The sequence below is a fragment of the Monopterus albus genome, unplaced genomic scaffold (assembly GCF_001952655.1).
Source record: "Monopterus albus unplaced genomic scaffold, M_albus_1.0 scaffold60.1, whole genome shotgun sequence".
Classification (NCBI taxonomy): Eukaryota; Metazoa; Chordata; class Actinopteri; order Synbranchiformes; family Synbranchidae; genus Monopterus; species Monopterus albus.
The window spans coordinates 2,801,752-2,818,552 of NW_018127940.1; the positions used below are offsets into that span (position 1 = coordinate 2,801,752).

Sequence of the window (16,801 nt, forward strand, 5' to 3'; positions counted from 1 at the left end):
ATTGTAAGATTAGTACTACTACATTTATTAACCATTTTAGGTGGATGTAATTTTTTTAATATATAAAAAATTTATCGTTGCACTATGGTGAGAGTGAATTGCAACACACTGATGGACTTTATACAAAGGCAACAAAAGAAGGTGGAAGAAATATACAGATCTTATAGGCCACGTAAGTACAGAAGTGCAAATATGTTTACTTATTTTGCAGAAAAAATGTTCTTGTGGCTGTTATAGTCTAATATCATATACTATGACAACCTAGTCATTTCTGCTGCATTAATCTGTAATTAGCATTGTACTGTTATAGACTAGTTCCTCCTGGTGGAGCTATTTTTGATAATAGGGAAATAATATTTTCCTATGAACTGTTGTCAAGTATAACATGGCTTAAAATGGAAATGCTCAAGTAAAGTACAAGCCTATCTCAAATTTGTACTCAAGCCAACAGCAAATGCTCTTACATTCCACCACTACAGACAACATAAGCTTGCATTTTGGTCATATAGATGGTTGCTATACTGTAAGAATGTTGTCATTGCTTAGCCCCCTTTACCAACACATCTATTTTATAATAACTCCCTATTTTTATGTAAATTGTCTCCATTTTCATGTTTTCCTACTGGGATTTTCGACGTACTACGGGTTGGTGTGTACGCCCATCGAAGAAATGAGTGTGTCTTTAAAAACACCGCCCTATTTTACCTAATATGGTCATTGAACGGATCGTTGATTGACAGCGGGCAGCAGCTGCTGAGTTGCTCAGACATGGCGGAGGATACAGTGTAACTAGGGAGCAGCGGCGGAGTTACGCGACTTTTTCCAGCAGCTCAGTCGTCAAAGAGCGCATTAAACGGTACATAAGAAGAAGAAAATGTGTTCGGTTAAAGCGTACTCTGCGGAGAAGCAAAAAACGACCCGAACTGCCACAGACGAATAAGATGGAAAAATGTATGGCTGTTTAGTGCAGTCAACAGCCTTGGGCAACAAATATGGCTTCTTGTGCCTTTTTCAATATGCTATAATAATTGATCTCTTGTGCAACCTAATGCCGTGGTGGCTCCGGCGAACTTCTGCCAGTCGCGATAAGTTAAGTTCGATAATCGCTTGGTACTTTTGATCAGTAAGGGTATTACATCCACTTGGCCGCCTGGGTTAGCTGGGAAGCTACGGAACTACAGCGGGTAGCAATGGAGCCAAAGCACAAAGAGTTGCTAGACCAGTGCCACCAGAACTTACTGGAGTCCATAACAGATGCGGACCGAGTGATTGAGCTGCTGATAGTTTCTGGTACCTTGAGTCAGCTCGATAGGTTCGAACTTGACCAGAATTGTTCGTCCAGCGCGGAGAAAGTAGACCACCTTCTGAAGATGCTGATGAGCAAGGAGAGCGACCATTTCCTCGACCTGTGTGTGGCCCTGGAGAAGGCATACCCTGACCTGTACACTGCTCTGTTCAGTAATAACGGGGGAGGACCTGTGGACCACTCCACCGGTAAGACACTAGACATTAACCACTTATAAATCAGCTTTCAGTTGAAACCAGAAATGAGTAGACAAGCCACTGCATAGCCCTTGCCTTGTGTACAATCTGGGTGGTCTGGTGCAAGAAGACCTTGTGTGGATAGATGCACAGCAGCCAGACTCGGAGCTTGATTTATTAATAGCCACAAAACTGTACAAAATGATAATAAATGTAGGTTGCAAGGGCAGGCAGCAGTGTTCCTTTGTAATAAGAACTCAAAGTGCAGAATTATGCTCTGCTAGATGTACAAAACAATAAGCCTCTCTCCTGGTCACTGCACAGATAACACATCCTACCTGTCTACATGTAGGCTGTGTTATTCATACCAAGCTGGCCATACCAACTCTACATGTCTAACACATGTAGAGTTGGTATGGCCAGGTATGGTGTGATGGTTTTAACCAAATGTAGTCTGAGATACCTATGCATTATTAAGACAAAAACCAAGATCAGTTCTCTGATATCCACCACAAACTTCAATTTGCCAGGTAGCCTGACTCGTTTCCATGACAACAGTTCACATGGCGGTCCATTTTGACCTGTATACGAGTTTCTGTGCGTGCAGACTATACCCATGCATGCTTGCAAACATGGTGTAGATCACTCCACCTTCACATTTGGTAAAAAAAAAAGCCATAACAGAAATTTAACCAGCTTTTCCTCCAGTGGTACATTAATCCCTCATTTTAATGACAGGGCATTAATTTTAGTCATTTGCATTCTGTCCTCACAGCAACTGCCTCTACTTCAGTGGTTTTGGTTGTTGTCAGAGAGGCAAAGGGCAACCAAGTATAAAAGCCTTGTCTAGGTTTGCCTGTTTTGCTTTGTCTGAATGGCTGAAGCTAGTGGCTTATTCACAACAGGCGTCATGCCCTGAGAGCTTGAATGCAGGATGATCCTTGAGATCCAAACATGGGGAGAAGATGCACAGTAATGCTTCTCTTTGACATATTTTACATGCATAGCAACCATGCAGTCTATCAAGTGAAGCCAAGTCATTTTGACATAGCTAAAGCTTTATTTCAAATATGTCTGTGTCCTTTTAAATTCACTATGTGATCCATAGTTTACATCTGCCCGAGTTGTAGCGTGTTTCGGTCTACTACCAGCAAGCAGACCTTAGCACTTAATGCTGAGCTGGTGTCTTGCTGCTCTGCTGACTGGATCGCTAATGCTTCTTTAAGCTTTATTACTTCCTTGTACTGAGTGTTGCCACTGCACAACTACACTAATCCTGAAATACTCTGAAACACACAGACAGTTTTTATTCTGAGTGGCTGCAAAATTAGTCTTCTTAGTTCCTGGACTTAACAGTGTGGATTTGGGTTTTTCTTTACACACTTTATAGACCATGGCACTGGGCGTCAGCGTTGACCTGACCTGTTATAGGAGAGAGTGAGCAGCAGCAGTGAGTCTGGGTAGTCAGTGCGTGGTTATTCAACAGAGGATTAGGCCCTGCTCTCCTCTCTCTGGTGTTAACTCTCTGCGAGACATGCTTTATCATGCCTCTACACTTCCTCTGTATTAGCTGCCACGCTCTTGGCATCTTCTGTTTTAGCTCAAGTGTTGTGTTTGTTTTAATGTGCTTTTTACTATCTTTTGTTTAGTGATTTGGCTAATGCAGTTACCACATCTTAACCATACTTGTTAGAGACCAAAGACAAGCTGCTCAGCGACTACCTTAAGGCAAACAGGCTGTTCAAAACAGCACATGGCATTGAAGGGAGGGAATATGAGTGTGTGTGATGAGCCTTGCTGATAGCAACCTGCTCTCAACGCTCATGCTGCCTGCCTGCTCTTGTTGTCAGATGTGCCTCTTATGCCAGCTGAGCCTTTGTACACGCACACATATAAAATCATCCAAACTCCGAAGAAACGTTCTCACCCCAAAGGGAAAGAATATAGATCCACACACCAACGCTCTGTTGTTTAAAGCTTGGATTCTGTATGTAATTAGTGTCTTTTCAGGCAAAATCCAACACCTTTGCTATAGAGAACAATAAAACAAATCAGTCATTATTTAGCCTGTTTTGTGTGTCAGTTTGTGAACGGACTGCAGCTCACTCTTTTGTAATGAATTCTCTAACTCTCAGCCTGCAGGGTAGAAGATTCACTCAGAATATTGGCCCTGTTATGTTGCAGGGCACATTTCTGTGTTCTGAAATCAAATTGAATTCATTTCTTAAATCCAAGTGGCAGTGGGGGTGGGCAGCACGGTGGCACAGTGGTTAGCGCCGTTGCCTCACAGCGAGAAGGTTCCGGGTTCGGGCCGCATCTGGGACGTTTCTGTGTGGAGTTTGCATGTTCTCCCCGTGCTTGCGTGGGTTCTCTCCGGGTACTCCGGCTTCCTCCCACAGTCCAAAGACATGCAGCTTAGGTTGATTGGTGTCTCTAAATTGTCCATAGGAGTGCGTGTGTGTGGTTGTTCGTCTAACACACTTGGATAGGAGGGCGACAACATTTCTTTCTGTCAGGATGCAACATTCGTGATCATGTTCTTCTGCTGTTTGTTTGCCTTCGTTTTCTCATGGTTTTGGTTTCTTGTTCTTGTGCTTTATTGCGTTATTTTTCTTGGACTCGCCGCCTATCCCCTTTTAACGTTCTTTCTGTTTTCCTTGGCTCATTATATTGCCTTCCCCCCACTCAGTGGTTTTGTTTCTCCAAACACTTAAACAGAGGATCACACCACGGAGACAGAAGAGGCTGATAGAAAGAGGGAGCAAGAGAGAGAAAGACAACAGGCCTTTTGTTGAGAAGTTAAGCAGGCCCAAAGTGCTCATTCAGCAGCTTGCTCTGTCTACAGCAGCCTAGCACATAGGCCACTGTGTATGTTGTTTGGGCAGGGGGGGTGCTCTCAACCAGTTTGTGTCCTTCTACGTAAACCGCAGTGGACAACAGAATGAGTTATGACCCTGACACTCCCGTCACAACCACTGCTCTTAAGTATGTCCCATGAGCTGGAGTTGGGCTCACTTTCTTCCTCTCTCTGTCACTCAGCGATGCACACTTGTCACTTGCCTCGTCACTGTCTCTCCCCTCATTGCTCTTTGTACCTCACTCTGACTTCATTCCCTTCTTGTTGCATAAAGGAAGCCATCAATTCACTTGCTGTTAACCACTGGCTCCGCTTAGGTGTGATCAGTGACATTTGAGTGGATATTTGGGGAAGTTTTATTGCATTGCTGCATCTCTGTAAAAGCAGCAATGTGGGCCGTGGTTGAAAGGGGACAAACTGTGTCTGTGCTGTGGTTTATGTAAGCCAGTAGTGTGCTGTTGTCTTTTTAGTGTAAAATTTGTAGATTTGTTTCACTTTAGCATTTATATCTGATGGCTGGTTTATCTACACTCTGAATGTGCGAACAGCAGCCAGAAAGCTGCACTGTGAAACAGGACTTAATTACCATTTTACCCACGTTCCTTCATTTTCTAATTACCCCACATACAGTAGATAGAGTAGGCTAGTGGTTAAGGCGCAGCGCTCTTGCCGCTGCGGCACGGGTTTGAGTCAGGGTTGCATCAGGAAGGGCATCCAGCGTAAAACACATGCCAAATGTTAACATGTGAGTCGTCAGTGTGACATTCGCTGTGGCGACCCCTAAACTGGAAAAGCCAAAAGTGACTTTCCTTACAGTAGGTAGAGAAAACACCAGCATGTACATGTTTACCAGTACTATGAAGTCATGGAAATAATCAGCTTTCCTCATCTAACAACCCCCTATCTCTTCCAGGCTCTTTATGTGTTTGGCGTGTAGTATTCTTTGTTCTATTGTAATTTCTTTATATCTCTCCTCTCCTCCCTTCCTGTCATGGTGTCCTAGCTTGTTCTGTCTCTCTTTCTTGTTATCTATCCTGCCTGCACCCGCAGTCACTGTCCCACCAGCCTCTGACATGTGACCCCAGGTCAAGTTTTATCTTTAATCATCACCAGTGAATGATAGTGATGGTGATGACTAGTTGTCATTTGGTACCTCCACAAGGGGATGACAGGCAGCAAAGGTCACAGCAGATTCTAGTGAACTATTGTGGATTTACAGGCTATGAACCTTCAGAGGCAACCTGTTTTTTTTTTTGTTTTTTTTTTGACTAAAATGCCTTGAAGTGCTGCAATCAATGGCATGAGTGGAAGCTAAACCCCTGATAAGAATTTTTTTTTTGTTGCTCATAACTGCTGTATGCAATATAAAACACACCTGCAGTGCTAGGTCTGACTAATGATTATATGTCCTTGATTGCTTTCTCTTGATGACCTTTTAAAAAATTATAGTTCAGTTTAATCACTGAAGTATCTCAACACAGTATGAAAATGCTTTCAGGATCAACATGGCCCCCCCCCCTATGATTAAACATGAAAGGAATGTCACAGAAATTGCCCAAATACCACTAGTGGGTTTGTTCTGCACAGCCAGGCTTTTGATGTAGATTTGTACTATCTGTGTAGCAGAGCATTTGTAGGACATGGGCCAGACATCTTTTACCTTTTTGTTTTTGTCCCAACCCTTTTAACAGGCAATTAAAAAATGATCTCTCATATATGCTGAGATGAGCCTCTTTGCAGAGGAAAGCTATTATGACTTGCTGATAATAGATTGGACTGGATTGCATTTTTTTTTTTGGACTTTGGCGCTTCTGACCGGTCCTTCTGGGTCTTCTACACAAGTTTCTTGTTTGTTCACTTTATGTCCCAGAGTGTTTACGTAGACGTATAAGGCCGCAAGCAAGGAAGATGGTCTTGTATTTCAGTTACCACTATAACAGATCTTATTTTGAGACATGCCACAGGGCAGATGTGGAGCTATGAGTGAGAAAGGTGGGTGGGTTTGACCATGGGCCGGAGCTGTGAGTCAGACAGTGTGCGTGCAGTGGAATAATCCTGCCTCACGGAGTCGTCATATGTTAGATGTCTTCATGTTTATGCTTAGTGTAGACTCTCTAAGTCAGTTGATTAATCCATTACCCCAGCAGCAAGGCTTCACTGGCTCTTTGCCCAGACTCTTGGCCTGTTGTGTCATTGGTTCCACAGAAGTTAGGCCCACTACACGGTTTACTGGAAGCCCCAGAATACAGGGAGGGATTTGGACAGTGGAGTTTGTCATATTTCTTAACGGATTTGCAGATGCAGTAACCATGAGTTCAACTTTAAACAGATTCTGTTATTAGATGCACCATAGGATATAGGTGTGTGAGACAGACTTTAAATCTTACAGTCTTTTGTTCACTGTTATACATATGTAAAGCCTTAAAACAATGTTTGTGCCTCCATGGTTAAGATGTGATGCACCTTACACAGTTACACACAATGGCATAAACAGATTTGAGCTTGAAAAGGGGAAAAAAGACCTGATGTTGGATTGGTACCATGATTCTGTGACTGTCTTGAGTTTTAGAATAGGAACTGATATCAAGACAGTCATTTGAATCAGTAAATCACTAATTCAAACTACACCCTCCGTACAATGTGAAGAGTCACAGCCAGGATTTAGAGGTCTGGGCCGCCAGAGTAAAAGAGATGCTTTCTGCTCTCTGGCTTAATGCTGACGCATCCTTCAGCCTCACTTAAATACACTGTAAAATGAGTGGGTAGTTGTTTTCAACCATGTTATTAGTGTTGCTATTATTTGCGCTCCTGCAGTTTAATGGTTGTGACGCTGAGGACACAAAAGGAGAATGACCACAAATATTATTTGGTCGCTCTTTGCCTCTTGGTATGGTGCTCACTGACAGTAAGGAGAGCTGACAGCGGCTAATAAACAGTAGCACATGGTATTATTTTTGGAACGCTAATACTGCTCTTTTACGAAGCGGCCCTGAAAATTTAGTCTGTGTTTCTCTTGGGAACAGAACGAACACCTCGGCTACTTCGAATCCATAGTTTCAAGGCTTGTCAATGTGTTTTCATAAAAGGAGTTTGAAGCAGCAGAGTCCAGCCACAACGAGAGTCCTAACTTTATGCTTTATGTTTTGGGAGATACATTTTCTGTAAATGATGTATAATTTAGTCTCACTCGACAGTGGAAACCAGACTTTCCATCTTTCTTTGATAAGGCTCTCTTCCATCAGCCTCCCGACTCTTAGGCTTGTGTTTTTTGCCACGTTGCAGAATTTACTATTCCTCTCATCCAGCTTCACCATGGCAACATGTGTCATCCTGCTCTTTATGCTAGAGAACATAATCTGTTTGTCTGAAGCAACTGTTGGTGGCTGAGCATGCTGCTTAGTTGGGAGGGAAAGCAGAGTGGACAGAAGAGGAGTCAGGAAAGTGGAAGCCTTTAGGTAGAGCAGTACCCCCCTGACCTATTTAGATCACAGCAGCAGGCCTTTGTTGATGTTGCCTCAGGTCCTACACTTGAATATTTGTCACCTTAAAGTGCATCTCCTGATGGATGTCAGTACATGTTCTCTTCTTATTACCATATAATGGCTCGTGATGATGACATCTGTCATGATGTGTTAGAATTTGAATGTGAATGTTGGGTATGATTTCTCAGGTCTGCTCTGTCCTGTCTGCCAAGCTTTGGCAGAGACAGGTGGATTCTCTCGTGCAGATCCTCAGATCTATGCTGCCCTAATAGACGCCTGTTTTATTGATGCACAGTGTACGTGTTTACAAATGATCGGCCTCACTGACCCTGGCTGCTGTTAATTTACAGTTAATGATTAAAAACCTCTTGGAAAAGGCTAATACCGCTGACCCATCAACCACCAAATAGTTGGCCTGACTGATGAGCAATCTATACTGCATTCATTGGTATGGTTACGGTCGAACTAATCAGCCCATGACACTGATATGGGAAATCCTGTGTGCATATTTGTCCTTGTGGCCAAATCAGATTGTCCTCTCTTGGAGTTATTGCTCTCTGATGATTGGTGAGTGTCCTTAGTGACAGAGATTACTGAGATTTTAATTTATCTAAGTGTTTTGGTTTCCAAATCACAAAACATTGGAGAAGCTACATTTTGGAGCTTTTCCTGGCACGGAGCTGTACTGACTCTGTACAGTATTTTAAAAAGATTTATCCTTCATCCGAGCTGGCATAATGCTGCTCACAGCTCATGTCTTTTACTATGAAACCTCTTCAGTCTGATACTGTGTTCGAGAAGTCAGTTGTTTTTGAATGCAGTCATGGAAATGAGCGGGAGCCTTTTGCATTAGCCATGTTGATTGTAGAGAACTAACGCCCCAGATTGGTTCTCATCATGTCTGATGGAACAATATGAAATCAAAGCCGCGTGCTCGGAGCGCTTTGTGGAGTAAAAGTGTCGAGCATCAGGGAACGTCAGAAGAGATTAAAAGCCTTTCTACCCTTCTCCGCTTTCCCGCCTCTCTTGCTTTTTCACAGTCTCTCCTCTTTCTTCTCTCCGTCTTTGAATCTCAAACACCCTCCCTCCTTATCTCTTTTGCGGCTTAGTTAGGGTATCTCCTTTCATCAGCCCTCCTCTGCTCCATGCCTTCCTCTTGTGTCCCCTCCTGCCTCCCTCTCCTCTCCTCTGTCTGTGGGGCCTTAAGATGGAGTGGCTCAGTCACACAGGGCTCATAGTTAATTAGGCTTGGCCTTGTCACACACTGAGGGCTGGAGCCAGAGCAGTAGCTAAACCCAGTGGGGAGGTAAGACGGAGATGGAGCTCTAGAACAGTTGGCGTTAATCTATTGCCTGCTGCCGACAAAGCCAGCTTCCCCTGCTCTCTTCAACCTTGTGTGTTTGGTGTGCATTTATCACATTCGATTATTATTATCTGTGCCTCGCTGTGTGTTTATGCAAGCTCATATTGTTTTTCAGTGTACACAGGACCTCCTGGAATTTATTTGGAGCTGACATGACACACCAAATTTTGGTATTATGTGCATAAAAATGAGTTTAATTATTTTCATCAGATGGTTTAAAAAAAGGTGTACAGTAGAGGATATTGTTGTGCAGTTACAAAATTCTGCTAATTAAAACTAATTCTGTCTGTGCTGTCAGCCATATTTATGTTGCACTTTGGAGCAGGGGCTTTGCAGTATAATTGGAATCTGCATAGTCTCTCCTATGGATTTTTGAGTGAAATATCCCCCATCTTAACGGTGTGTACATCTATTCAGACAATCATTTTCTCTCCTTATTTCACTTTGTGTTCTTGACATAAAAAGAGAAAATCCCATATCAGCTGTGACATTCTGTGTAGCAGAGGCATATAGGGACTCTGCATCAAAGCCATGCAGAGTGCACTGTGAGGGACAGGAGGTTTAATGATGATAGAGAAGCAAGTATTTTTCCATATTTATCATACGAGAATGTGGAGAATATGAAGATGCATAATATTGATTTCTTTCTGCATTGTATAGGCATTTAATTCAGGTTTGTGTGTAAATGGTTAATCAGTGCTTTAAGTCTGAATGTCTCTAAAAGTCTCTTCTCTTGGCAGGTTCCACATACAGCGTTCTGTCCACCATGCCTTCTGACTCAGAAAGCAGCAGCTCCCTCAGTAGTGTTGGTATGTATAATTACCAAAGATACCTGTTAGGCTGTGTGTGTTGTGCCAGATCAGACTGGTTCTATACTGTCTCCAAACAGACCATCACAGTGCTGTCCAATCAGCATGGCTGCATGCAGAGCTGTGGGGTGCTGTTTACTATTGTCTGTTATTAGTGTAATTCCTGATTGTCAGTTGCCAACCCAGTCTTACATCTTTTGCATCTTAATGCTAATGCTGTCTCTCTTTGGGTGTGTTATACGGTTCAGATTTTATTTTTGTCATTAAAGTCAAGAAGGCTAATCTAAAAGCATTTGGTCTTATGCATATTGTATAGCTTCTGAATGATGATGTGGATTGCAATAAGAAACTTTTCCACTGTGCGCTGATCAGTAGTCCTAGCCTCTGGTTATCTGCTCAATGCTGCAGGTTCACCTGTGAATGGCGAAGCATCCTCCCCACCACCAGCCGTCAATGACAACCGGCCATCTGGTGACAACCTGGACGCCATCCTGTTCCAGCTCCGGCAGGTGACCAGGGAGAGGGATGAGCTCCGCAAGCGTCTGGCGTTGGCGTCACCTGGGACCACTTTCGATGACTGCAGGTGCAAATCCTGGCCTGCCTGCCAAATTGTTATCCTTCTGATAACACTTATTTGGCTGTTGTCTGTGAAATTGTCCGCTGTGATGATAGATGCCTGTTTTTGCCTAAAGGAAATACATCAGATCCAAGTCCTGGCTCAGGCCTGAGATTTATTGCTCTCTGAGCAGCAAAGTTTAAGTTGACTAATAATATGTGCTCTTTTCTTTCTGTTGATCTTAAAGTTGCTGTGTTGTCAGAGTCCTCAGTTCTGATTGCAATGTTTTCATGTATTAATTCTCTAGTGGGTCTAATACTTATTTGATTTTGCAGAGAGAGGATAGTCACACTAATTGGTTAATTCATTTCAGTGTGCTCTAGTTACCACATGTTTCTTGTGAAGATGATACAAAAGCTGCTTTGCTTAGACATTTTTTGAATGTTGTTTACATTTAGTCCAACATTTCATTCCTATCTTATTAATTCTCATACAAGGTTAAGGCCAACTCTGTCTTTATATCCACCTATCTGTGTTTGACTGCATCATTGGACAAGGCTGCTGGGTAGAGTGTTGATTTCTTGCTGCTTTTCTCCTTAAGGCCCAATTCCAAAGCCAGTCATGACTATGAGCGTCTGAAAAGTCAGTGCATGAGGGCCATGGCAGATCTGCAGTCTCTCCAGAACCAGCACACCAAAACACTCAAGAGGTGTGAAGAGGCTGTAAAGGAAGCAGACTTCTACCAGTAAGTATTTGTCCTGCAGTGCATCATGGTACACATTTTATTGATTTAGGTGCCAATGAAGGACTCTTTACAGCCATTCAGTGTTATTGTGTAGTAGTACAGTTGTTTTACATAGTCTAAATGCAGTGCATGTAGTTTCCTTATGAAAGTACTGGCGAATGTGTCTCTGGACTGGAAGTGTTGAAAATGCAAGTGTAGGATGGACATTGTCACCTGCTACCTGCTGCTTTTCAGCATTTAAATACTTTTATTACCTTGTTTTACTGGAATTGTAACAAATACTGGCATAGTGCTGCAACTAATATAATTGAAAGAACATCCCTTGGAGCTACAGCTGGCTTTTATATTCAGAGGAACTATGAGTTGTTTTAAAAGCTTGCAAATTGAGGCATTTATGTGATTGAATCATTCAGCCCAACAGCTCATAAGCTGAGACAAAATGTCTGAAGCATAGAGGCTGTCCATATGGTGTATTAGCTGTTTGAATGTAGCAAGTGTGGAATACTTTCTACTGCGACAGAAGCAGAACTAAGCTGATTGCACTTACTAATCAGGTAAACATAGACTATAAAGATTGAGTATAGATCCACTCTATGCTTTCTGGGATGAGAATTGCTCAAAGGGCAAACAAAAGTACATTGGCTAAAGATGTATATACATGTATAAAGGTTGGTTTAAAAAAGTATAAATCTGGGCATATAAAATTGGTCTTTTGGATTTTATGTCTCTGTTTACGTAACATCATCTAAACGTGCTTTCTGTTATGTATATTAACATGCACAACGTATCTCCCTGTGTGTGTGCATGTGTTTAATCCTCCTGCATGTCTGCATGTCTCCTCTTTCCAGTATGTTGCACAGCCGGGTCTTGGGCGAACAGACACAGTTGAAAGAGGAGATGGAGACACTAAGGAGGGACAACACCCAGCTTGTCCGAGAGCACAATCTTCTAAAACAGAACTGTGAGGAGCTCAAACGACTGCACAGTCAAGACCAGAAAGAATTGGCAGATCTCCGGCTGCAGCAACAGCAGGTACAATCCACTCACGCATGCATCCATGCATGTGTCTGCTGTAGCTGCCCAGATGTTTCAAGGGCAGGAACTGCCATCAGAGATTTACTGATATGGTCTAGATGCTAGAGCCAATATACAAATACTTCCATTCCTACAGCATCACACATTTTAAGAGACATCATCTCTATGTTTTATGACATCATGCAGTATTGGCCATTGTCTTCAGGGTACTTGGTACCTCTAAACTAAGCAGCGCAAGGATGCTGTGCCCTGTATTAGACTACTGCGCAGTACTGTCTCACATAGCACCCATGGGAACACTGCAGTGGTTATGAGCACAAGGTAGCCAAGCAGAAGGAAATGCATACAGAGCGTTTCTGAAAAGGGCAGCTGCAGAAGAGAAAGGCTCTGACTTTGGCAAAGGGCACACTGACCCACGTAGCTACAAGATCAGTGTATCTGCAGGGTATGCTGTGTAGATGAGGTCAGTACAGCCGTCAGGTCACAGTAGCTCTCCCAGAAATCAGGAAGACTATAGAGAATGCGTAATGCATTATGAAGGACACACTGGACATGTAAAACAATACATATTTCTTAGGCCAGGCATTTGATTTTACTATGTGCCTAAATGCAGTTGTGCTTATAAAAGCCATTGTTTATGCTGGCACTGGATTTGCTTGCACTATAAAAATAGAATCCTGCCTACACATTGATGCCATCTGCTGCTAAAGTAGGGCACAACAAATACAGGCTTAGTTCAATTTCATCTGATGCCAACAACATCTTGAGCACTACTACTAGATGGGTAATGATGTGTCATATGACTTTCGTTGTCCTGACCAGGTAATGAGAGAGAAAGGCTCATCAGAGGTAATAAACAAACTGTATGACACAGCCATGGACAAGCTGGAGGGTGTAAAGAAGGAATACGATGCCCTGAGCAAACGCTACAGTGAGAAGGTGGCTAACCATAACACAGACCTTAGTCGCCTGGAGCAGGCTGAGGAGGAGAACCGGCGACTGCAGAAGCAGATGGATGCACTTCTCAAACAGCGTGACTCAGCCATGCAGTACCAGCAGCAGTACTCCACCTCGTTGAGGAGGTGAAAGCACCATCACCTGCACGCACGCACGCACGCACGCATGCACGCACGCACACACACACACACACACACACACACACACACACACACACACACACACACACACACACACACACACACACACACACACACACACACACACACACACACACAGACAGCACAATTTTCTTTTTTTTACAACTACTCTATATAAAGGAAGCACTTTAAACCTCACTGTTGTCCTTCGCTCTCCCAGGTTTGATTCAGTGCAACAGGAACTGAACAAGTCCTCGGCCCAGAACAAGGAGCTACAGAGAGAGATGGAGCGCCTGCAGTCGGAGGTGACACGCTACAAGAACTTGCAGCTGAAGGCTGCCAAGGACTGCGAGAAGTACAAGGAGGAGAGAGACTCTGTGTTCAATGAGTATCGCCTCATCATGAGTGAGAGGGACCAGGTGATCAAGGAGGTGGACAAGTTGCAGACAGAACTAGAGGCAGCCGAGGCCCGACTGAAAAACACCTCTTCAGAGAGAGTGGTAGCCAGTGAAGAGTTGGAGGCACTCAGACAGGTATCAGGCTTAAGACAGCATTGAATGCGCACAACCTTAGTTTATATATCTGGTATAGCTGCTAGTCTGGCCCCTTTGTTTGCAAGAGATTTCTGATTAGAGAATAAAGAGATTTATATCAAGTATCGGCTCACTCTTCATCGGCCCTCAAATAAATCACAGTGCTGACTCAGTGTTGTGATGCCCTCATTCAATTTTGCCCCCTTTTTTCTGCGACAGGAGTTGAACTCGTCACTGGTGGACCGCGACAGGGCCATCTGTGAGAGGAATGAGCTGCTGGAGAAGTACTGCCATGAGGTGAAGGACAAGGCTGAGGCCCAGAAGGAACTGAGCCAAGCCTGCAAGGACATTGAGACTGTCCGGGAGGAGAGGGATGTGGCCCGCAAGGAGAGGACGGAGGCCATTATTCAAAGGGATCAGCTGCTCCGAGAGTACTATCAGGCCAGACAGGTAACAAACACACTGCACTTGGTGGTATGATGATGGTATGAAGTCAAATGTGAGACACATGATAAACAAAGTGCATCCAAGAAGCTGTCAGCTGGTGGATTACATTATGTCAGTGAACTGACCGTTCAGATGATCTAGGTTATACCTCCGGTCTAAACATGACAACTTGCAGATAACATACTTGAACCTTAAAGGAGGTTTGTCTTGTTTGAAAGTCATACACCTGGAAAGTCTCACGATCTGCTGCTTTGAATATTTCATTCACTGTATACTCAATGTTCTCAGAAACAAGATTCGGCCACCCTAGACATAGAACGGGCCAATAAGGAGATTGATATGCTGAGGAAACAGTATGAGGCCATGTCCCAGGAACTGAAGGAAGCCACACAGGAGGCTGAGGTGGCCAAGTGTCGACGGGACTGGGCCTTCCAAGAAAGGGATAAAATAGTGGCGGAGAGAGAGAGCATAAGGTCAGTCTGTGACTTGTTCTGGTAAACACTCCTGACAGAGCTGGAGGGCACATATAGTGTCATAGATCTCGGAGAATCACTGGCTGATACACTGTATGTCCCCACCTGTCTGCTCTCCTTCCACAGGACTCTGTGTGATAACTTACGGCGTGAAAGGGACCGGGCAGTGAGTGATCTGGCTGACGCCCTCCGTAATCTGGATGATATGAGGAAACAGAAGAATGATGCATTGCGAGAGCTCAAAGAGCTCAAGTGAGTCTTTACTATGGTTCTGAAACATAAGTTATGATGAAAATTATAGGAAAGACATTATCTCTGCTTTGTCATATTGCCTTTGTCTCTATAAGCTAAGATGTTGTACTCGGTGTGTGGCAGGGTATAAACTGTGATATTCTGCCACTGGAGACATTGTTGAGCTAAATTGTTTGGCTGGTGCCATTTTCAGATGCCCAGACTAAAAGCATAATCCCAAAAAGCATCATTGTTTTTCACCGTCTCTACCTCTCTGCATATGAATGAATCTACAGTATATTGTATGTTACAGCACCCTCTGGTGGGTAAAGTGTATACAACCACCATTTTGAGTCAAAGCACTGTATGGGGTCTGTAGTATGTTGTGACTTTGAGACTTTCTTCCTCTGTCCTTGGTAAAGAACAATGGAAGATTTGGGTTTTAATGTCACAGCTACTCTCAAGACATGCCTCAGTGGGACACCATATATCTTACTGACAGTCGGGCATTGTGTGCATTCTGTGAGTAGATATAAACTTGATATCCTGTATCACAAAATAGAAGGTGTGTGTTAGCGTAAGCAAGGACATAAGCAATATTTTGAAAACATACAAGAAATTTGAGCCCAATTCTACATAAAAAGAAGGTCAAACATTACTTTTGAAATTTCTGCATTGTTATGTTGTTTATCAATGAAATGCAAACCCAGACTTGTTGTGTGTGATTCTTTTCTTGTCTCTGGCCATCCATCCCCAAGTGACCTTTTGACTGTGTGTGCAATGTCTTCCTTTGTTAAGGGAGAAGATGGAGAGCCAGCTGGAGAAGGAGGCCCGATTCTGTCACCTAATGGCCCACAGCTCTCACGACTCAGCCATCGACACTGACTCCCTGGAGTGGGAAACAGAGGTGGTAGAGTTTGAGAAAGACAGGGTAAGAGCAGTACCCAGTTATTATTACTGAGAGTGATTTGGTGACATACCAGTCTCTTGAGAGCCAGCAGAGCTCAGTGCCAGCTAAAACCTGATGATATTAAAATAGGTTTGTCAAAATGAATTCATTGACTAGCATTTATATTATTATCTTGACAGGATGATATGGATTTGAAGGCTCTTGGGTTTGATATTGCTGAGGGGGTAAATGACCCGTATTTACCAGGAGATTGTGGAATATTTGTCACAAGGGTGGATAAAGGAAGTATCGCAGATGGAAGGTTAAGGTATGGTCGGGCTCAAGAAGCTAACCTGTGTCCTTTTCTGGATGAACAGTTTATTAAATGCCTCATGATCCTTTTTCTTGTGTTTCCAGAGTGAACGATTGGTTGTTAAAGATTAATGACATTGACCTGACCAACAAGGACAGGAAGCAGGTGGTGAAGGCTGTCCTTAATGGTGGAGGATTGATCAACATGGTGGTACGAAGAAGGAAGTCTCTGGGAGGAAGGCTTGTCACTCCTGTTCACATTAACCTCGTGGGACACAAAGGTACATTACTAGGCCTTTTGACTTTTCATGCTTTGTTGTTATCTCCTGTTTCTTTGTTAATTATCCAGTTTCTTTTCTCTACCTCAGACAGTGGTATCGGTCTGGAGAGTGGGATGTTTGTCACTGCCATTGTCCAGGGCAGTCCTGCAGCCAGGGAAGGTTCTCTCACAGTTGGAGACAGACTGATTGCTGTGAGTCATTGCCAGCTT

At 43.4% G+C, this 16,801-nt stretch overlaps 1 protein-coding gene across 1 annotated transcript in view; it reads left to right on the forward strand.

Moving 5' to 3' along the window:
- Positions 1-728: 728 nt before the first annotated feature.
- dlg5a (discs, large homolog 5a (Drosophila)) overlaps positions 729-16,801 on the forward strand; it is a 34,204-nt gene continuing 18,131 nt past the window's right edge. Inside the window, exons 1-14 of the mRNA XM_020603192.1 lie at positions 729-1,494; positions 9,925-9,993; positions 10,402-10,576; positions 11,151-11,294; positions 12,143-12,326; positions 13,152-13,411; positions 13,647-13,959; positions 14,179-14,409; positions 14,695-14,879; positions 15,006-15,131; positions 15,909-16,041; positions 16,200-16,327; positions 16,417-16,592; positions 16,680-16,783. Coding sequence (XP_020458848.1) covers positions 1,191-1,494; positions 9,925-9,993; positions 10,402-10,576; positions 11,151-11,294; positions 12,143-12,326; positions 13,152-13,411; positions 13,647-13,959; positions 14,179-14,409; positions 14,695-14,879; positions 15,006-15,131; positions 15,909-16,041; positions 16,200-16,327; positions 16,417-16,592; positions 16,680-16,783 — 2,532 coding nt within the window. The 5' untranslated portion in view covers positions 729-1,190. The remainder of the gene's footprint in view (positions 1,495-9,924; positions 9,994-10,401; positions 10,577-11,150; positions 11,295-12,142; positions 12,327-13,151; positions 13,412-13,646; positions 13,960-14,178; positions 14,410-14,694; positions 14,880-15,005; positions 15,132-15,908; positions 16,042-16,199; positions 16,328-16,416; positions 16,593-16,679; positions 16,784-16,801) is intronic.